Source organism: Suillus discolor, assembly GCF_016758755.1.
Source record: "Suillus discolor strain FC423 chromosome Unknown F5147scaffold_47, whole genome shotgun sequence".
In the NCBI taxonomy this organism is placed as follows: domain Eukaryota; kingdom Fungi; phylum Basidiomycota; class Agaricomycetes; order Boletales; family Suillaceae; genus Suillus; species Suillus discolor.
The window spans coordinates 217816-240568 of NW_024541294.1; the positions used below are offsets into that span (position 1 = coordinate 217816).

At 44.7% G+C, this 22753-nt stretch overlaps 3 protein-coding genes across 3 annotated transcripts; 2 read left to right on the top strand and 1 right to left on the bottom strand.

Annotated features, from left to right (window-relative positions):
- Positions 1-683: 683 nt before the first annotated feature.
- Positions 684-1427, bottom strand: F5147DRAFT_655011 (uncharacterized protein; the record flags this gene model as incomplete). The annotated part of the gene is made up of 5 exons (XM_041433928.1): positions 684-942; positions 1081-1114; positions 1160-1202; positions 1253-1267; positions 1359-1427. The coding sequence occupies 5 exons, from the start codon at positions 1425-1427 to the stop codon at positions 684-686; spliced, it is 420 nt and encodes a 139-aa protein (XP_041290232.1).
- A 459-nt stretch (positions 1428-1886) lies between these two features.
- F5147DRAFT_776303 (uncharacterized protein) lies at positions 1887-3716 on the top strand (the record flags this gene model as incomplete). Its single annotated transcript, XM_041441843.1, has 6 exons — positions 1887-1949; positions 2008-2169; positions 2214-2408; positions 2458-2664; positions 2931-3434; positions 3486-3716. The coding sequence occupies 6 exons, from the start codon at positions 1887-1889 to the stop codon at positions 3714-3716; spliced, it is 1362 nt and encodes a 453-aa protein (XP_041290233.1).
- A 275-nt stretch (positions 3717-3991) lies between these two features.
- On the top strand, positions 3992-4602 carry F5147DRAFT_776304 (uncharacterized protein; the record flags this gene model as incomplete). Its single annotated transcript, XM_041441844.1, has 2 exons — positions 3992-4162; positions 4219-4602. The coding sequence occupies 2 exons, from the start codon at positions 3992-3994 to the stop codon at positions 4600-4602; spliced, it is 555 nt and encodes a 184-aa protein (XP_041290234.1).
- Between the last annotated feature and the right edge of the window lie 18151 nt (positions 4603-22753).

Genomic DNA, 22753 nt, shown 5'->3' on the forward strand with positions numbered 1-22753 from the left:
ACACTTAGGGCGCACTGAAGGTTTGTCCCCAATTGCACTCTGAACAAGAAAGGTGGGCTGCTAGGCGGTTGCATACGGGCTTTTGAATTTTGAATTTTTATATCTGGCCATCTACGCTCACATAAGCTCAGGTAACTAGGTTCCTCGATGGCTCAACTATCAATGAAACAAAAACATCCTCCAAATCAAATCAAACGTCCTGAATCAAAGCAAATCTTGCAAACTTGTTGGTAACAGATAGGCATAAGTCTCTAAAGACTTATATGGGGCGCTGAGTATACAAGTCACGTGATTTTATTTCAAAGCGGAGCATGTGATTTTATAATGGTAAAACTACTGAGACATGTTGTGCATTTTAAAATAGTAATAAAGTGAAAAAATTCTGCCAATACAAGGCCGCTGTGGAGGGGCCCTCTCCACAACGGTCTTGTACTGCTAACTACAGTACATATAAAAGTAGGTACAATCTGTAAACATTGGTCAGTACCTGTAAAGTCAAATATAATCAAAACCGTCCTTTTATTAGATATTGGCGCCATATAATAATACCTGCATGAACGGTGGTCAGTGTTTGCTAAGGGAATACAAATGAAACTATCTTGTTGAGGAAGCGAATTTAGGCGCACATTGAGCACCATACCCCAAGTAAATGGTGGAGGAGGATAGGCGCACCAGTGTGGACACTATACCTCCCTCCAGCCCCAAAGACCCATGAAAATATTGGAGGAGGATAGGTGCACCAGTGTGGACACTATACCTCCCTCCAGCCCCAAAGACCCATGAAAATATTGGAGGAGGATAGGCGCACCAGTGTGGACACTATACCTCCCCCAGCCCCAAAGACCCATGGAAATATTGGAGGAGGATAGGCGCACCAGTGTGGACACTATACCTCCCCCAGCCCCAAAGACCCATGCAGATATTGTGCATGGCAATAAAACACTAAAAAAAAGGAAAATGGTAAGTGCAGGCAAGCTCTAAATAAAACAGACCTGAGAGGGTGCATAACTTGAAGGAGGACAAATGAGTGAAATGCTGAAGACAGACGGTAAGCACAGGAGAGCTCAAAAGAACACAGACCTTGGTGAGAGAGTGGGCGGATGATAATGAAATACTATAGACAAATAGTCAGCGCAGGAGACGTCAAGATAAGACGAACCTTGGTGAATGAGTGGAGTAAAGAGGCGGATGATGAAGGAATCCTATCAAAAAGAAAGAAGGTAAGCGCCGCATAACTTAACAGAAGACTCACCTGAGAGGATATAACCTGTAGAAAAGAACATATTCAGCAAGGAACGCGAGAAAAGAAGACATCTACCTTGAAGTGTAGAATGCTCAGTGACCCATAAGCCACTTACACAGCTGCAGACTGTGTAAGTGGCTAATGGGATGAGCGCTGAAGTGTGGTGAGGAGTGAGGATGCACATGGTGAGCAATGGTGAGCGAGCGGTACAAGAAATTCAACCGTGGGAATGTGTTACCTGCTCACTATATGCCGCAATATTTGATTGTGTTTGTATTCGCACAATGCCGGTTTCATGTAATCACATGATCAAACAAGACGTGTTTAAAATACAAAAAGACTTGTCCACAATGTGCGCGTGCCACGGGTCACATGATCAAACAAGACGTGTTTAAAATACAAAAAGACTTGTCCACAATGCATGCGTGCCACAGGTCACATGATCAAACAAGACGCGTTTAAAATACAAAAAATACTTGTCCACAATGCGCGCGTGCCACGGGTCACATGATCAAACAAGACGCGTTTAAAACACGACTCATCCACAATGCACGCGTGCCATATGTCACATGATCACGTGAAACCGGCATTGTGCATACAAAAAGACATGATGGATTCAACAATAAGAAATTGGACTTACAACATGTCTTTTTGTATGCACAATGCCGGTTTCACGCGATCATGTGACACCCATGTTCGAATTATTGTAAGTCCGATTTCTTATTGTTGAATCCATCGGCCGGTACCACTTCTACATCTCATAGCCCCAGCTCATGCCACCCAAGAAGAACACTGCCAAGAAGCGCGCTGCTGGGGGTGTTGCCCTCAAAGTCAGTGTTCCCCTTGGTTCTCCCAATCCATATGTGGAGGATCTATTGCCAAGTGGACCGGCGGCACCTGAGCTGCCTGCAGAGATCCACAGCCTAGTAAGTTCTTCCTTCATAATGTCTATCTTAGCTAATTTAGTCAGTGGTGTATGATCTGCCGTGATGGCGCCGAAGGTGACGTTGTATTGTACAAGTGCGATGCTTGCCCGCGCGTTATGTGCAGTCACTGTATTGAAGTCCCCACCAGCTATGTCAACATTGTACAAGGTGTCGACGTCTTGTTTCTTTGCCTATCCTGCCATTCTCTGCGCAGTCTTAGAAAGCCGGCACCCTACTTTGTAAGTACTTTTTTTAATTCTTTTGACTACGCTATTAATGTGATTACAGGGATTCTACAGCGCCAACTTGCCTGACAGAGGAGGGCATCCTGTCCTTCCTCATTTCCTCCGGCTCAATGGCAAGTTTGAGGCCGCGTCATGCACGTTGTTGGCCTCCATGCCGGTCACCATCATTCACTTCATCATCAGTGCAACTGATGAAGTGATAACGCCTGTCCCCCTCCTGTCGCACTATTTGGAACACTTTTCCCCAACGGTGGGTACACTTACCTGGAGGTTGTCTTCGACGTCGCGGCACACAAGAAGATAGACGCGTACACTCAGATGCAGCAAGCGCGTGTCACTCAACTCACGCAACACCTTGGATGAGCTGGACGCATTTTTGCATTTTTTTCGAACCATTCCGAACAAGACAGCAGGTGGCTGTTCGCGGGCAAGGTAAATGGTAGATATATTGCTATGAGCGTCACCCAGGTAATGTATCCATCTATTCTGCAAGTTCTTGGCTAATTGGTGATCTAGGTACTATCTACTGTATTTCGGCCTTATCTTCCTCTTCTCAAGGCCGCCAACATGGTGCTCCTTGTGTGTGGCTCTATTGTCACACATGAGGACGCATTTGTTGAGCTCAAGCAGGCCATCCTGGACATCAAGGTAGCATCCGCTATCATTTTTCCTGCCAAAAGGTTCCAGCCACTGGTCGCCACCAACTTCCTACTGGCCCTAGCGGAACTTGTCATCATCGAACAGCTGGATCTCCACAAAGTCTTTCCCTCTCTGCTCTCCCTCTCCAACCACCTTGGACTACATTCCAAGATCATATCAATGACCAGGGATAACGCCGCCCATTTTCCCAGGCTTTTAGTCACAACTTACGCACGCGCCCATCCACAGACACAGCCATGGGGCATTGAGGTGCCTTCACAGTGTCCCCTCTGCGGCTCGACCAATAGTTGGTCGGAGAAAGTCAGTGTGACAGCATCACAACAGTCTCAAGGTGTCGCCGCTCAAGACCAGGCCGCAGGTGTCAGTAGGTACATATATACCTGCTTACATACTGAATGTGGTAAGAGCCAGGGAAAGTCTCCCCATAGGTTCCAGATTGACAAACCTCCGGGTTTCCTTGTCAATGCCGCTAAGAGCAGGAACAGCGGCTGGTTTCAGTCCCCTTCTGCCATCTTCCCATCTCCGTCTGTTCAGTCTGCACCTATTTCGGCCACATCTTCCATCAGCCAAGCCAAACGTCCAAGGAGTAGCAAAGAGAGTTTAGATGAGACTGAGTCTACTAGGAAGAAGGCGCGCAACTGAATTATTTCACACTAGTTACTTAGATAGATGTTTTTGCAATTGATTTGATTTGTTAGCCTCCATTTGTGCATTCATCAGTGGTTTCATTAATTACAGGTTTAGAAATAAGGATATGAAGTGTTTGCGACACGTAGTCAAGGGTCGGCCGCACAAATGTTCCAAACACGATCACATGTCACCTTTGACATGTGATCGTGTTTGGAACATTTGTGCGGCCGACCCTTGACTACGTGTCGCAAACACTTCATATCCTTATTTCTACTACTAAACATATCATGGACAAATGGTATGAGTCTTTCGAGGGAATACTAGCTATCCACCAGGACAAGTTTGTTACTGCTTCGGCACCAACACGTCAAAGTATTTTGAAGACAATACGCGATCAGATTGTCACAAAACATAAGTCACTGGAGGATCCTGCTGCCTTGCCGAAGCCTTTAAGAAAGGTTTGTATGGCTTATTTTGTATAGAAAATAGTACTTATTTGCCTGTATATGAAAAGGCCATTAGGCGCTACTATCTCCAGTTCTTAACCGATGAGGATGATATTCAAGCTGAAGGAGAGTTCCTGGAAGATGAACAGGACAATGAAGCACTTGGTGTATCCCCTGAGGAGAGGGAGATGGCAGCTCGTCCAAAGGATGCCGCATTTTACAAGAAGGAAATTACTGACTGGGATGTCGCACAGAAGTTGTTCAAGCAGGAAATTGATGACTATGACAAGGAGGAGCAATCAAAGTTGGGGGGAAAACATTTGATTAAATTCTGTACAGGACACGCGAGGGACTGGTTTAACAATATGACTCCTGCGCAACGTGAGGAGGTAGAGGACACGAAGGAAAAGTGGAATAGGGAAGGCGCACCAGCAGAAGCGCAGGCAATGTAAGTATTTATATTCTCAACTCAGTATCTCCTATAACTACATATTGTTACGTCGACCGTCGGTCGGCGTGTGCGAACTAGGATAGGTCTTCTCAGCGACGACTTGAGTGAGTCTACTGAAGCTGAGGGTGGTTCTCGGCTTGACGGAACGTCAAGGGTTCCTCCGGTGATCTCGGTAAGACGGTGCTCGTCGAGATACAGGGCTAGCGGATACGTGCTAAGTCGTATGGGGGCGACTTAGAAGTGCGGTCTCACACAAGGAAGCTGGTAAAGCTTAGATAAGCAAGTTCTGGGGATGAACCTAGTAGATTAAAGTAAAGTCTAAGTACAATAATCTGTCTACTTATATGTGCTACATATAAATATTCTAGCTCAGTCTGTAATCTATAGTATATCTAGGATCTATGATAACAAGACATGAGGTCAGATAAGATACATGAGGCTTAACCTCTGATCAAGCATGCTGCGCCAAGGGCAGCTGCGCGTGGGTACAGGAAGCGCCAAGAGCGCTCCATATCTTCATGAAGCGACATGCGGTATGCATGCGCTGATCTAGGGTGACCATGAGGCGTACAGCCTCCATGGATCAGGTACAAGGCCATCTAGGCCAGGGGCGGGGTCATAGCGCCAGGGGCGGGGTCACAGCAGTCCAGACCACTGTCTTTCTAGGCGCAGGCGGTGCACCGCCGCACGGGGAGTCTAGCAGAGCGGGGGCAGGTGTAGGCAGAGCAGGGGCTCCTGTAGGTGTTACGGATGCCTGTAACACATATACTGGCAGGTATCGGAAGAGGAACCTCAAAAGAGTCCTGGACGATTTTACAGAACAAATTCGTCGTACTATAGGGTGTCAGGTTGTGATGCTAGTCAGTCACAAAAACAAATCTGATCAGACTCTAAGTGTCGTCATGTGAGTGATATTGTCTTATCGAAGTAAAATAACTCAATGTTATTATTCAGCCATGAGTCTAAGCCCTTGAATGGCAAAAAAGTGTTCACACAAAGTTCTCACGGCAACAAAGAATGGACATCTGATGGTTTTACAAAATTTGCGGAGTGGTCCAAGTCAGAATTCTGTGAGTTTTCATTTTGTATTGACTACACAATAATTAAAGAATCTTAAGACCCTGAGGACTCTGATGGAGTGTCAGACAATGAGGACGACGAGGACGATACCAAGGATAAGTTGCCTGAACTTGTCTTAGACAAGACAGGCTATGCAAAGCTTCCTTCACATGCTGGTATCAATGCGAAAGGACAGCAAGAATTAGTCCAACGGATCTTCCATGTGTCATACAGTGAGTTAATGTCTGTTCGGTCAGCTTTGATGGGACTTAAGGTTGGTTGGGTAGAAGTTTTCACTGACAGTACCAAGCCAGTACCTTGGCGTGAGGTTGTGGCTAAGCCAAGTTTGTACTTGGACCTGGAGTGCCTCCCCATGTTACAGTAACATGGCACGAGTCCCCCACCAGCAGAGAGCCCTCTGCCACTTGCACGGCTATAGACGACACCAGAGCCTCACCAGCTCTATAGACGATACCGGAGCCTCACTAGCTCTGTGACGACAGATGATGATAGATGACGATAGACGATAAGCGGCAACTGCCGGCTTAGATAAGCGGTCTGGACCGCATGTGACGATACATGACGACATAGGTCTAGAAGACCTATTAATGTTATCAAGATAGAAGGCGAGCCTCGTGCTGCCTCGAGGACTGATAGAAGATAGAAGGCAAGCCACGCGCTGCCTCATGTACTGATAGAAGGATACCACGTGGATCCTATCTCTGATAGAAGCATACCGCATGGACGCTATCTACGATAGAAGCCCGCCTCATGGACGCTATCTCTGACTCATGTAGATAAGCAGATTAGAACCCAGCTTTAGGCTGAGCTTAGATACGAAGAATAGCCTTATATAAGGTCGAAGATTACAAGTAGACGTTCCTTACTTTAATCTTACTAGGTTTACCCTTGAACTCCTTGTCCCGCTAAAGCTACCTGCTCGACATCGACTTGTACCTTCAGTGACGCCTCTCACTGTCTGTAAACCGCTATCATCTCGGTGTAACCCCTCGTTAACCACCATGAGCTACATTTGAGTACGCAACCTTTGCTTGTCTGTAAAGGCCGACGACTCTCAGCACTCGGTACCACTGTCGTGGTTGTCGCTGTTAGATTATCCTAGTCGCACACGACCGTTTGTCGTAACACCCCAAGGGTTTCTTGTTGAGGGATCCCTCTCATTTGAGGGCTGACGACATCACCAAGCTGTGGGACCATTGGGAAGTCAGACAGGCAGCCAAGCAAAGATTGATTATTTTCCTTGCAGGCAAGCTTGCTGATATGAGCAAAGAGAGCCTGCAGAACGCAGTTCCCTATAAGGGGGACAAAAAGGTATATGTGGAAATCAGTCAAGAAAACGAGGACGATACCTCAGCCAAGCCACCTACGACACATACCGAAGGGCCAGCCGGGACTAAGGCTGCCTCCAGTGCCTCGGCCAGCACACGCCCCACACCACGTATGAAAGGGCTGGCCGGGACCAAGGCTGCCTCCAGCGCCCTAGCCAGCACACACCTTGCACCAAGTACCATCAGCCCAGCTGACGATGACTCTTCAGAAGATGACTTAGCCACAACATCCTTTGCAGGACGTACAACAGGGCTGGCTGCTAGGCCATCTGGCGCTCAAGAAGGAGCACCCGCGGCAGTTCCAATGAAGGATCGCGTGCAGTTCTTGAAGTCCCTGAGCAATAATGATAAATACCTGCTGTTGGTTGAAGGGGTCAGAGACTTGGAGAAGGTATGTTCGTCATTGAATGAGCAGAATTCAATACTCACATGGTGTAGGGACCAAGCTCTGAGGAGCAAAGGGACTGGCCTACCTGGGCAACATGGTCTTGGGAAGAATCGTACCTTCCCAATGCTGTGCACTCCGAAGATGGTGTTGTAGAAAATTTTTTGGACATGATCGCATCTGCCAAGATCACCAGCTTGCCCTCAGGAATGCGCATCACTTTGGGTCTCGGCTTACTGCTCAGGGAATTTAAACGTGCTATCGAGTATGAGGCGGACGAAGCCCCTCACAACACCCCCACTTACCTTGGTGCCTCGACCTTAGATATCAAGATCCTCAGCCTTGTTGAAGATTTGGTCGATACTGTCAGAGGTAGGATGCTTCCAATGCTCAAGGGAAGGGAGGGTCAGCAACGTGCTGCAGGAGAGCAGGAGGAGAAGGAAAGGGATCACGAGTTGGAGGTCAGGCAGCACCTGGAGGAAGAGTTGAGGATGTTGGAGGAGGCGAAATCGAGGAATAAGAGGTTAAAGGATGATATGCAGAAGCTGCAGGAGGAAACGAAGAAGCTCGTGGAGGAAAATGAGTCCCTGGAGAGACAGAGAGTGGAAGTGGAGCACAATGGTGAGTCGGAGGCAGAGGTAAGAGTGGAGGTGAAGGGGAAAAAAAGGAGCAAGTCGGGTGAATCTGGAAAGCCACACAAGATCACCAAGACTGACGACATCCGTCGCTCTTCCAGAGCTAGGCTGCCCTCCAAGAAAGCAATGAAATATTAGCATACTTGTATCTCGCGCATGCTTTGTTTAAGATAGTATATCTACAACTTGAACTCAGAAAATATAAGCCTGGCTGGACAGGACATACCCACATGTACCACCAGGTCTGGCCAGTATGTGCTAAGAAAATATAAACCTGGCCGGACAGGCTTTACCCACATGTACCACAAGGTCTGGCCAGTATTTGCTAAGAAAATATAAACCCGGCCGGACAGGCCATACCCACAGGTAACATCAGGTCTGGCCAGTATTTGCTAAGAAAATATAAACCCGGCCGGACGGGCCATACCCACATGTACCACCAGGTCTGGCCAGTATGTGCTAAGAAAATATGAACCCGGCGGGACAGGCCTTACCCACAGGTAACACCAGGTCTGGCCAGTGTTCTTATGTCTAAGATGCCTGGTTAGACCTATTCTATCCATAGGTTATAGTAGTTCTGGCTGACATTGTGATTTTATCTATGCCCGGCCAGAACTGGCCCTGCATGACCGGCCAGACCTGGTGCTACAATCTGGTCAGGAAATATAAAGCTGGCCAGACCAATCATACATACATGTAACATCGGGTCTGGCCAGTGTTCTGGTGTCTAAGATGCCTGGCCAGACCTGCTGCTACACTAAGACACATGAGCAGAATCAGGACTGGCCAGTACCATATCTACATATATTTACTACCATCGGCCAGTGACCGGCTGGACAAAATCTACGGACATTTGGCATGTCTGGGGTACCGGTTCTACGTCAAAATTGACTGAATGGACTGCTACTACTACAGTACCACAATCTGGTGAATGATGGAGAAGAGACAGCATTTCTTGATGATGAAGAAGATGTGAGGATGTTAGCAGCTACACTCGTTGCTGGAATAGAGCTAGCTTGACTTGATCGTGTTGAAACTTGGAACCCTAAGCGGCTGTAGTACCTTTGTCGTGCCCAGCGGTGGTTGCAGGAATATGTTAGTACACACATGAAATCAAGTCTTTAATGAAAAAGAAACAGTCGCAGTAGCTTGGGGAATGAGTTGTTTTCGCAATTCTAGACTTATAGGGAGAGAATGGTGTCAGCACTGCTCACCTTGTACCCTGGCTGGTTGCAGTGGTATGTGTCAGCGTTGTCTGCTGATAGCAATTTTCAAATTTCAGCTAAAAACCTCGCCAGGGAGCTCAGGGATGGGACTCCATATATTGGAAAATGTTTGGACCAGGTGGCGACCATCGCCATGCTGAACATGTGTCAGGCGGACCTCAAGTCATGGATTAGTCAGCAGATAGCTTAGGCGTAGTGGCCCAAAACAGATTTAATCTGTAAGGGGGTCAAAAAATAATGTTTTGCAAATTCGATGCAAATGAACAGTGGCATCGCGGCACGACTTCCTTAAATGGTCTTTTTTATTCTATCTTATTTTATTCCGCATTATTTCAGCCTATGGATAGTCATCCACTAACTAGGGGCCGGCATTGCCAACTAATAACCTTGCTCCGGTTGTTCCCACGAGTTCTGTAACTTGGTGTATGTAGCTTGTTTGTCGTGGTTGTCATTCGATTCAGAATATTTCAATCCTGGGATATCCGACCGTCCGACCCTATCCAGCATCCGCCCCGGATATGACTCAGTGTGATATCTACAAATAAACAACACCAAGCATGCCACCTCTGGCAGTGAGATTATTATATTTTTAATAAACAAACAAAAATATATTAATTTTTGCGACCACAGGTCATCCAAACCAACAATCGAGGCATGAGAAATTGTTTGTCATCACGAAGTCAAACGAAATTTTGCATGTGACTCTCGCGTTTTCCAATGTCTTGAGTGCTGTAGGTCAGCACCTTGACATTCGTTTTCTTTTCTCATCCCCGATTTTATTCTGTACTACATGCTTGTTGCCTAGTGTTACATGTATCAAAGGAACGATATCAACTCAACATCAAAATACAATAACAAACATAGCAGATTTGTCACAACTTGGTTTTCAAGTCACTCACTGGAATCCTAGGCTTTTGAACTATTCGTGTCAGCATCTCCATGAATTTTCTTCTTTTCTGGTTGGTCTTTGTTGTCGTTAACGTGTGGGCATTTATAGTTAGTCTTGTGATGGACCGCGCCAAGCCTCAGAATGGTGATCTTTTCCGCTGAGGCTTGAAAAGTATCATGGTCTTCGATTTTCCAATGACGTACAGTGAACTCAATCTTCGCTATAGATCCGTTCAGAGCTGTATTGGTGTGGATGGGATCAATGAGGTCTCCTTCGTAGAAGACAGGAAGGGGTGTGGGTTTGTAGATGTATTTGATGCTATCGAAGGGCAATGTGAATTCATCCAGGATGGGCCAGTTTGCTGTTTCTTGGTCCATCTGTGGCGCTCCTTTGACTGCCTGTCCATGAGGGGAGTCAGGTATGGTGTTTTCCTATATGATTTCAGGCTCAAGTTCCTTGTTTAACGTGTGCACTTACTGTTAAGAACATGCTCAAGGGTCGGATCCGAAGGGCTTGGCTTCAGCTCGTGCGCTGCACCCCTTACCTGAGTACGTGCCCCTAACTTCCGAGGGCTGTTGGACGATGTCCAAAGGTTGTCGGACGAGTCCGGAGTCCGATGTCCGATGCGCAGGAATTCCGGTGGACGTTCAGGAATGAAGGATAAGACTAATCCGGATGATGTCCAAACTAGAAAGGAAACAGCGGAGGACTACCAGAGGTAGAGGCAGAGGTGAGAAGTCTATAGGAATCGATCCTAAGACTAGCGGAGGACGACGAGAGGAGAAACTCAAGTCGGATGGAGAAGAGAATGAGCAGAGTCTGAGATAATATTCGAACTGAGGAAGTACAAGGATTCTACAGGGTTTATATACTACTGAGGACTTAACGGAGAGTCAGTCTGCGCAGTCCGAAGATATGCGAGGCTGTGGACGGAACATATAGAAAAGTCAAACACTAGTCTATTGGAAAATAGTAAATGAAGACGGAGATGAAGACATAGGAAAATAAAGGTGGAAATGAAACAAGGTACGGAAAATGAGTATAATCTAACTGGAGAAGGAACGTACAAAGGGATAAGGCATGGAAGATAGACGTGGTTCAGATCTGGACGATAGATAGAAGTCGGCCAGATCCAGAAGTCTGGAAATGACATGTGTGATTGGTCCGGGTCCAGAATGCGGGATATGACACTTACCCTCAAGGTGAATACATTTTTGACAAACCGTATCATCTTCCCTGTCACGTCCTCCACGATCATACTTCCTCGGTGTTGCATGGTGGCGACTTGTGACTGCAACGCCTCCAGGGTGGAAATACCAGCTTGGTAGTCTTCTGCAAGGTCGTTGACCTGCACCAAACTAGTTCGGTGCATGGACCAGTAATACTTTCCTATGAGTTTTATACCTCAGAAATCACTATGAACATTTTTTTCTCTTGATCTGAAGTCAAACTGAGGCTCAGGGAATATTTTTTCGCATTTTTTTCATTTTACAAGTTTGTACACAAGTGGACTGAATATTTTTGTACATTTAATTCTGCGATGAGTTTTACTTAGTCAGCCATGAAGATGACTCAGAAGCATTCTCACACATATCAGGTGACTGTGAAAAATATGTTTGCATAAGGTTACCCTGTGGGAAAGCTTACAAATTGCTAAACACACACCCTATGTCATTATGCTACCAAATAATTTATCAGCCACAGATGTCAAACATCTATCCACACATTATGTAATCATTTCTCACTCTTCTCTAGCTGAGTCATCAAGGGATCACCTGACACATGGGCCATGCACAGCTCTTGCTGACTCATCATTATACCAACTAGAGTTATGAATATTTACTTTTGGCTCAAAGATACTGTGTAACTTGGTACTATCAAACTAAAGTTACAACTTTAAGTGTGAGAAACTAGTAGTATAGCCACCTAATTTGTCTATATAAGGAGCTGCTTTTTGCCCAATAAAACAAGCAATTCCCCTGCTTTTATACTCTCAGAATAAAATTGTGAGTGAAGTGTGATTCAGCATTCAGCAAGTGTAGCAAAAGGTTGGAGCTCACTGTGCTCAACAACCAGCAGCACACTTCTGAGCTCACTGTGCTGAACATCTAGCACATACCTTGAGCTCACTGTGTCTGACGACTAGCAAGACTAGTTTTTCTTTTTCTGTTTTTCTCTTGATTGTCTGTCTGAATTTCTTTGTTTCTTTTTTGTGTCTTTCTCTGTGTCTGTGTGTTTGTTTTTCTTTTCTCTGTTTCTCTGAGATTGTGTCTGAGATTCGTGACTGAAACTCATGTTTCTGTTTCTTTGTCTCTTTGTCTCTCTCTGTCACAAGTGTGTGTGTGTGTGTGTGTGTGGTGTGTTGGTGACTAACTGTACTGACCATCTCTGTGATCACTGTCTCTGTGTGTTGTGATCATTGTTACTAACAGTCTACGTGAACATGATTGTATTAGTGTTTCTGTTGTAGCAGTCTTGTGTTGTTGATTGTCTTGACCTATCAACTTTCTCTCAAGTACCAAAGTTTCAGTCTCATTCTTACCCAGAAGTTTGGTGTTGTCTCTTTTGTCCACTGAAGACTTAGGATAGTCTTGTGGGGAGACTTTAGGTGTTGACGGTGATACCTGACCTCATACATCTGTGTGTCATACTGGTCGAGGGTAGTCATTGCGAGTTAGACTTTAGCTATTGAAAGGGAATTTGGTATTGAAGTCCAAGATCACCCGTTCCTGAGTCTGTTTGAATACTCATTGTGAGTTCCTTGACAGCAGGATCAATATTAGGCTAAGAGTGCTACAGAGGCTTGACTAGGTCTGACGGTAGTTTCACCTGTTTTTGTAACTGAGGGGGACTCTCATTGTAACTCCACACAACTTGCTGCACTAAGTTTGTGTACGAATCCTTGTTGCTGTGTGAAGTGTTAGGAAGAGTGTCTGTTTGTTTGTTGTCATCTCTATATTGTTAGGGTGACTGTGTTTCCTGTTATCGTGTTGCTGTTGTTTTGTTGTTTTGGTTGTTGTTGCTATTGATCGCTGACTGACTGGTTCTTTGTTTCTCTGATCGCTGTGTTTCATATCCATACTGTTGGATCGATTGTTGATTACTGACTCTTGTTCATTGTGCTGACTGTACTTTAGGAGCATAAGAAAGCCACCCACGAATGACCACATTATCAGTCATTGGTATTTGTCTGAATCGCTGACCGTGGAGATATTTGGTTTTATAGGTGTTTATCTATAGATCATCTATCTAAGAAGACATCGTGATGCGTGGGTCTCGAGATATGGAACTGGTATTTGGCTTTTTCAATAGGGCTCTTCCCATTTGCAATGTGGTTTCCTGCAGGTCCACATTTCAGCCGATAGGTGGAAACTCGCCCAACTGTGACAAGTTTGACAGGAAGCTCATTGTTTTTGTTGATGAGCTCTAGTCCAGATTCGCCATGTTGCCAAATGGTTCCGTCCAGAACGTTTAGCGAGGAAATGTGGTTTGAGAGTGTCAAATGAGCGTCGTGATATGTCTTAGGATCGAAAGTCATGGTGGTCAGGAGGAAAGGAGACCAGTGGGAATCTTTTTTCAAAACTTTCTTGCAATGATGTATGCTAAGATATTTTCATTGATTAGAGGAAGCATGGAATATTATATAGTAACATTATTATTGCTGCTCCGTGTGATCAGGGACAAGTTGTTGCTGTTCACGTTTGGTGTTCATTGAATGCACGCACAAGTTCTTCTGCCAAGTTTTCCTCGTCCATGAAGAATAGCGTAAAACCGAGACAGATTAAGTGGCTCAGAAACCCTATAACTGTTTGAAAAAGGGTTAGATGAATATGTTATGTCTGACCGAAATGACCTACATAGAACTCAATGATTCTCGAGCCCTTGTCACACGAGTTCAGTTATGTCGATGGCAGTGTGGGATTGCTCAGTAGCAGCAACACAGCTGCAGCTGTGATAGGGGATAATATGTTGTGGACCACGTGATTGTCTAAAAACTAAATCGATGACCAATCAGTGTCAAAGTTTATAAGGAGTAATGTACATCACCTATCAAATACATGCCTGGCAGAGTGCAAGTAGTATGAGGCATGATTGTCGTCGCCAGAGAATGATGGTAAGTCTTAAAGATGAACTCATTACAATGTTTACATGTTCAGTCTGTCCCGCATCATAAATCACGTGACAATTACCAGCTGCGCTTCCAGCGTCAACACTACTACCTAATCGCAACATAACAACCTATGACTTGCATTCATATTTGCAAATATACATATGGTTCTGCTATCAGTCTATTGAACTATCTCTGTTCCCTAATTCCCCATGACGCATTCACGCCGGTGACTATGCCACTGTGCTTGAGCTGCCATCCAGTCTTCCTCTTCCCATCAATAAATTGATATTCTGCGGACCACCCCAAACTAGGAGTATTCAACGACTATCTTCTTCTGTCAGCTGGGTCCAAGGGTAGTGTTCCGGCTCCTGATTGTCAGATTTCAGCCACATCAGCATATGCTCCGAGGATAGTACTAAGACTACTAACCGAGTCCATATTGACCTTCAGAAAAACGTGTCTCTGTGTCTTCCACAAGTGTTTTAATTCTCTCATCTTCCACTCATAGATCTTCTGATGGATGTCAGATGAAAAGCGCGTTGTAGGGATTCATTTCTGGCTGGGCTTGCAGAGACTGTTTTTACCTTAGTGTTATGTTTGCACTTTTGTAGCTTACATAATGAAGTTACCTTTTCACCAGTTCTACTATGAGTCTGAGTATTCAGCAAGTTTCTATCATATTTCCTCTTCTCTGAGCCTTGAGCCTGGTCCAGAAACCCTTTAGGGTCGCATAGCAGCTAGGTTCTGCAAGACCCAACATTGTTCAGACTCACCATCTGAATTGTTGTACCTTCAACTGGAGCCCACCGCGAGGGTTTCTTGTGTTTCTAGGCTCTTCCAGCTCTCCAATCATCCCCCAAATTCGCTTATTATCCTACCACAGTCATTCCTTATCAGCTTCTCCCATATTCCCAAGTTTTCAGCATCTTGTCCTCCTCCCCAGCGCATTGATAAGCGTTTTTCTCACGCGTTTTTCGAGCGGATCTCTCGCAAACTTAGGGTCGTATTCCCCACGTCCGTCCGGTCATTTTGAGCCCTCGCTCATCGAATTTGGAGCAGTAGTTGTGGAGTTATCGAGTTTTTGGTGTTTTTGAGAAGTTGAGGGGAGATAAGGGTTTTCTGGGTGCTCAAAGGCCTGTGTCTTTTAGCTCTTTTGGCCATTTACTATCCTTCAGTGGCTCTGTCCATTGCCCCAATCTGCTTCTTGATAGGACCAGCTCTTGTTGCCCTGCACCATACCCCTTCCTCCTCCTCCCTCTTGTACCTCCGCACTTTTTCGCACTTTCACCAGCCCATTTTGCCTCGGAACCCCATCGACCCTATACCCGTTTTGAAGCCCTCATTCATGGCTTTCATTCGCGCCCATCGCCGCCCCGATCCGCTCCGTCGTTCGCCCACCATTCGCGTTTTCCGCCGCCCCTCTATTTTATCGCACATTTACACCATTTTATCTATATCTCCTCGCCCCTCGATCGCGCACCTATTAACCCTATACTCGTTCTGACCGCATTCGCCGCCGCTTTCCATCCGTCCGCCCCGCTTCCAGATACGTCTGCGCGTTCCTCCGCAATCCGCACTTCTCGCGTTTCCCTCCAATTTCCACCATTTCCTTCATTTCTCACCCAGTTCTCCACCAATCCTAGTCGACCCTATACTCATTTCGAAGCCCTCGTTCGCCTCTTTCTATCCGTCTACTCCCCATCGTCGTCCATGCAACCATCATCGCGTTTTACATCACTTTATCGTCGCTGCTCCTCCAGTACTCAAAGCAAAGTCTGGAGATTATCGTTTTATCGCATTGCCTGACCCTCACTCACTGGCGCAGTTTACCTGGCATACGCGTCAAGGAAACAAAAGGTGTTTGAGGACCCCCAGGTTAGTTTTTTTAGCTTAGCTTTGGTTTGCATAGGTAGATGACTGGGGACAGTCATGATTCAAAGTTCCCATGAGATGTAGGGATTCATTTCTGGCTGGGCTTGTAGAGACTGTTTTTACCTTAGTGTTATGTTTGCACTTTTGTAGCTTACATAATCAAGTTATCTTTTCACTAGTTACCAGTATGAGTCTGTCTGAGTCTTGAGCAGTTTTTATGACATTTCCTCTCCCCTGAGCCTTGAGCCTGGTCCAGAAACCCTTTAGGGTCGAATAGCAGCTAGGTTCTGCAAGACCCAACATTGTTCAGACTCACCATCTGAATTGTTGTACCTTCAGCGTCATCAAAGTCTCTCAACAATCGAATGGAATCATGTCCATGACTTCTGGAAAGAGCCACGTACACATTGAATGGAGACAAAGCAAAACATGTCGTTCTGCCAATGTCTACTAGCACGTGGTCTAGCGTTTGTCCTTGTGCTTTGAAGTCAGTGAACGCGTAAGCAGGAGTAAGTGGTAGCTGTCTTTGAGATATTCTAGTCGAATCGTTGGTGAACTTGCATTGGATAGGCAATAAAGGGACGTGGTTTCGCGCAAGTCCAGGTAATGGAGCTAATTCGCAAAAGTCAAGTTGAAGGATGACAATTGCGGGTGGGTAACGCAGGTATGCTCTTTTTTCTTCTACTGCTTGTACTCCAATCGCGGGTTCTCTCGGATCTAAAATGATCTCTGCGACACGACCACGGGATCCATTAGATAGATTAGCTGATGTTGACACATTACGTGTGACCATGACTCGCATTCCTTTGACGATGCGGATCATAGTAGGCAATTGTTCAGTTAGCTTCAAAGGCAACTGCGCAAGAGCCAGACATTGGGAAGATGAAAGAGGACTGCCGTGAATGGAATCTTCCAAAGGACAGATGTACATCATCTGACTGGACTGCAAGCTATGTTTTTCTGTCACTCACGCTGTCTTCTTAGATAGATGATCTATAGATAAACACCTACAAAATCAAAAATCTCCACGGTCAGTGATTCAGACAAATACCAATGACTGATAACGTGGTTGTTCGTGGGTGGCTGTTTACACTTCCCCAAGCTATGTTCAGACAAAAGTACTTCCTGTGAGGTCAGTAGCAATACCAGTCAATCCAACAGTATGGACGCAATAGAAAATAAAATAAACAGAATGTAGTCAGCCCAACGGTATGGTGATGACAAAAAGAAATTGATTCACTCCAACGGTATGGCAGTGTTTAGAGAACAGAGAAAAGTCAGTCCAACAGTATGGTACTGATAAAAAAAAGAAATAGATTGATAAGGGAAACCCTTCCTTCAGTAACAATGCTTCTTGTAATAAATTTACTACAGAAAGTCGTGCGAAATTATAGCAATCACTCCCTCAGCACAAACAGGTAGAATCAAAGGTCAGGACTAATCAGTGATCAGTAGAACTCTTAGTTCACTATTGAACCTGCTGCCAAGGAACTCACGATGAGTATTAAACAGAATCAGGAACGGACGTCCTTGGATTTCAGTACCAAGTCCCCTATTCAACAACTAAAGTCTAGCAGACAAAGAAAACCCTGGCTCAGTATCACTACTCAGATGAGTGAGGTCAAGCGTCACTATCAACTTCTGAAGTCTTCCCACTAAGCCGGTGCTTAGATGAACGTAAAGACAACACAAAGATCTTGAAACAAATTCAGACAATAACACTGAGACGTGAATGAACTGAACAGAAAAAGAGACAAATGAAAAGAAACAAAGAAACAAAGAAACAGAAAAAGAAAGAGAGAAAGAAGAAAGAAAAGAAAAGAAAAAAAAGAAAGAGACTAGAGGTTCACCAGTAGAAAATCAAAGAAAAAGTTTGCTCACTGTTGAGCACAGTGAGCTCAAGATATTTCACAGTTGTTGACGATGAGCTAAAGGTATTGCTGGATGTTGCTTACAATGACCTCTCAGTTAGTTGCTTAACAGCTCTTGTCACTGTTGTTGATACTGATCACACTTCACACTCAAATTTATTTTGTGGGGCTTAAAAGTTCCCTATATGCCTCCTTTTATTGGCAAAAAGTGGGGTCTTATATAGATAAATTATGGTGGCTGTGTTACTATTTCCCACGTTCTAAGGGGAATAGGCTTAGTCAGATTGTACCAATACTATTTACTGTAGTCATGTGCTTTATAATTTGTGTCATCAAGCTTTAGTCATCTCAAAAGGTTGCTTTGTCATGATTTGGTTTAGGGTCATAGGTCACCTGACTGTTAGAGTCATATAACTTAGTATCATGTGACAAATATTAAGTAACAGACTGATTATGTTATTTGTTGGTGTCTTGTTATGATGTTGCTTTATTGACCGTAGAAATGACGCGAGCCGTGTATTTAGAGTGTTAAGAAAGTTCCCACAAGGCAACTTATGCAAGAACTATTTTACACTGTTACTTGACATGTGTGGGATTCAGTCTGAGTCATTGTTATTGCTGACTAAGCAGAATTTTACCGCAAAATTAAATATACAAGAATATTCAGCCTATCTGAGTCTGTCTGAGAAATGAAAATACTATCTGAACTGCAGTCTGAACCATAAAGTAAAGGAAGATTGTTCATAATGATTTCTAGGGTATCAGGCTCGTGGGAGAGCATTAGTCATCCATGCACCGAACTGGTTTGGTGCAGGTCAGCGCGTTCCACCGAGTTTGTACACTGTTTCGAGGTGTAATCAAAACTGCATCATTCCAGGGTGATGACTCAAAATCTGGCACAATACATTCGTTATTGGTGAGAACGAGCCATTGGATTTCCACTAGGTTGTAGGAGGTACAATCTCCTGTTCTTGCTCTCTGAAGAATATCGTGCCACACAGAGTCCGTAATGTGAATCTGCTGGTGTAGTTCAATGACGGTGCAGCACTACCAATTCTTATTTTCTTAATAATCCAGATGAGACCGTCAAGGAACAGGCACTGGCAAGGTTTATTGATTGTACGGGTAACTACCACACTCATCAAGCGAGTTGCATCTCTTGCGCACAAGAGCACTTCATCGACAAAATGAATCATGTATATTTGGACGAAATACCTCACTAACACTTGCTCACACCCGTCTACCAACATCCGGCTCAAAAGCTTGTAGCTGGCATGCTGCTGTACACACCAGGAATATTTACTTCGGATGACAGACAGTCGGGAGGTATCTGTTCAAACTGTCTCGACGATCTTCAAGCCAGCAACATTCCTTTGTTATCTCTTGTCAATGGCCTTTGGGTAGGAGAAGTGCCAGATGAACTCCGAATTCTCAATCTACCGGAACGTTTATTAGTGGGCCTATATTTTCCTGTGGTTTACGTCATCAAGCTGTATCCTCAGCAGAAAGGCGCAAAATACTGGGACCCTACTGCACTAAATAGCGGGGTACACGGAAATGTTTCAACCTACCAGTTAAATACACCCGATATTGCAGCAATGATTGAAGGAAAACTGCTCCCTCATCCTCCTGCTCTTCTCGCTGCAACCATCACAATCTCTATCATTGGACCTAACAACCTTCCAGTAAAATTGTTACTGTCATTCCTTTCTGTCAATCGAAGTCGAGTCAGGAACATGTTGTTGATCCTGAAAAAGGAGAATCATCTGTATAGTGATATTATCATTTTGGAGGAGAAATTACGACTCTTGCCAGAAGATGGATTACCATCCAAACTCTTAACAGTAATCAAGTACTCTGATCAACAGATTCTTCTCGAACGTGAACGAGAAGGATACGTAATTGGTGATGACGATGCAGGTAACAACTCAACAGACCGTCATGCGGAATTACGCTAAGTTAAACTACAGATTCTGATCCAATGTTCGAAACTTTGGACTCTACTACCAATACGGTAGACATATCTGAGGAGGTATCAGCAGGTAAGCTGGATTGATGTGGTAATTACCGTCATTCATTGTCGTCAACTTAGATCCACGAGTTATTCCTATTCAAGCTCATGGAGTGATTGATGCTGAAGGATGTCAACTATCCAATCAAGACGTTCTTGCGAACACATTTGCAAATACGTGCCATGCAAAGGAGGAATCTTACCTTGTCCAACATGCTGGAGGCTTCATAAATGAATACCCACATGTCAATGAAAGCAGAGAATGATTTGCAGGAAGCACAGATGATCCCAATCATCTTTTAGGTGCATTTCCTTGTCTATTTCCTTTTGGATTCAGTGGCTTTGAGGTTCAATATCCCCGATTTATCTCATATGAAGCTCAAGCCAAATGGACGATGAAATATGGTGATAAATGATTCAGAAAAGACTTCCACTTCATGTTTCAAGTCTTCGGCATCATACAGAAGAGGCAGGTGTGTCGTGCAGCTGTTCGACAAGTTCAGAAAATGTCCTTCCATCAAAATGAAGCAGCTTTCGCTCGTTTGACAGTGGAAGATCTTGCTACTGCAAGTTGCGAGGAGGTGAAGAGACAAAGTCCGTCCAACCCCATTATCCGCTCATTGAAGAAGCACATTTCAGCTGTGAGAGCCAATGTAATTGGCACAGACGAATCAAGAATTAACATTTGCTCGTATATTTGGGGTATGACAATTATGAAGAACCCACCATCATTGTGGATCACAATCAATCCAATGGACACTCATGACCCTATCGTGCAAGTGCTCGCTGGAGAGGACATTAACCTCAATGAATTTGACTCTACTGCAGGTCCTGATGCCTCGCATCGTGCACTTATCGTGGCAAGTGATCCTTACGCTGCAGCAAACTTCTTCCATTTCATCATCTGTGCTATTCTCGAAGAGTTGATGGGAATCACAGTCCGGAAACCCAAGCGAGGACATATTGTACGTTGCGAAGGCATTTTTGGGACTGTGGAAGGATATATCGGAACTGTTGAAGCCCAAGGATGAGGCACTCTACATCTACATATGCTTGTGTGGCTGCATGGCGCTCCTTCCGCTGCAAACATGAAAGAAAAGCTGGAATCATCTGATTTTTGCGCCCATGTTGCTGCTTATATCGAGAGCAATATCCATGTTCATCACGATGAACTGACGGAAGAGTCATTAATGAACTCTCCATGTGAAAGAGCTGTTTCTTATTCCCGACCTTTGGATCCTCGTTCTTGAGATTTCAAAATGCATCATCCAATTGTCGAAAAGCGCTTGGTTCATGCGGTTCAACTGCACAAGTGCGGAACTGGCTGCCTGAAAGCATATAAAGGCCGTCTATTGTGCAAACAATGTGCTCCTTTTCCACTATCACCCGAAGCATGGATCAATACAGATAGATCTTGGGGACCACGCAGAACCTATCCTTTTCTCAACAACTGGAATCCATGGATTTTGTTAGCAACCCGGTCCAATCACGATGTCAAACTTCTGACGAATGGAGAAGGAACAAAGCACATATCATGGTATATCTCATCTTATGCTACGAAACGCCAATGACACTCCTCCAATGCATCTGCTTTACTTGCAAAATCTCTCGCTTACCATTGACATGACGAATCACATAACGCCGACTTACATGTGCTCAATAAAAGACTTATTCAGCGTTGTGCCAACACACTTAGTCGCGAACAAGAATTTAGTGCACCTGAAGTCGTATTGTATTTTGCTGGTTGGGATGACTGATATATTTCACATCACTTCCACACCATTCATTGGTATTCCGTCACGAAGTTGCTCAAAGTCTCTTTTCCTTTCCTTCAAAATGTTCGGTAAGTCATGAGTAATCCATGCACATTAGTAGCATTCTGATCGCTAGTCTTGATCTCTTACAGTTCACACAATGCAGTATCCAATAATGCACTCGATACTGGCGAGGTCCTACTATACCTAATTCTTTTCTATGACACTCACATGTAGTTTAGACAGATTATGTATCTCTCGAGCTCCATGAAGGCTCTCTCCAAGTATGAGATCAAGTACGTGAATACATCGATCGAGGAGATGAACTGGAAAACTATGGCTATCTCGAGTTCTTTCTTAACACTTATGAGATTCACGGGGAATATGAACCTTCTACTGTGCACAAGATAATCAGTTCCAGTGTGTGCATACCATATAGAGAAGGTTCTGCTCACTGTGGTCATGTTCATATCTTGCGAGCGGATGGACATGAGATGATGCCACATATCCCTGGAGAATGGTTTCCTCAAGCTAATGATCCTGATCACTATCCACTATACTGTGCGTCTATGCTCACACTCTTGAAACCATGGCGCAGTATCCTTGACCTCAAAAAGGAAGATGAAACATTTTTGAATGTCTACGAACTATTTCTCGAATCAGCTTCAGAAGATGTATTGCGTATCATTACTAACATCCAGTATTTTCATGAATGTTCAGATAAAGCCAAATCAGAAACAGGAAAAAAGCAGTATTTTGAACAGCAGCACGTTTGCTTACCTAGAAACAGGAGAGAAATTGGACGAGGATGTCAAAGAGAATGAATCCAGTCTTGAAGAAGATCAACGACATTCGAAAGAAGAATTCATTTCAGACGACGACATCTTAGGAGCAATGGAGGAAGCCTCGAACACACAAGAGATGGTGTATGCAGATGTCACGATGAACATAGCCGAAGAATTCAACTTCTTCTGCGAAGAATCTTGTTCT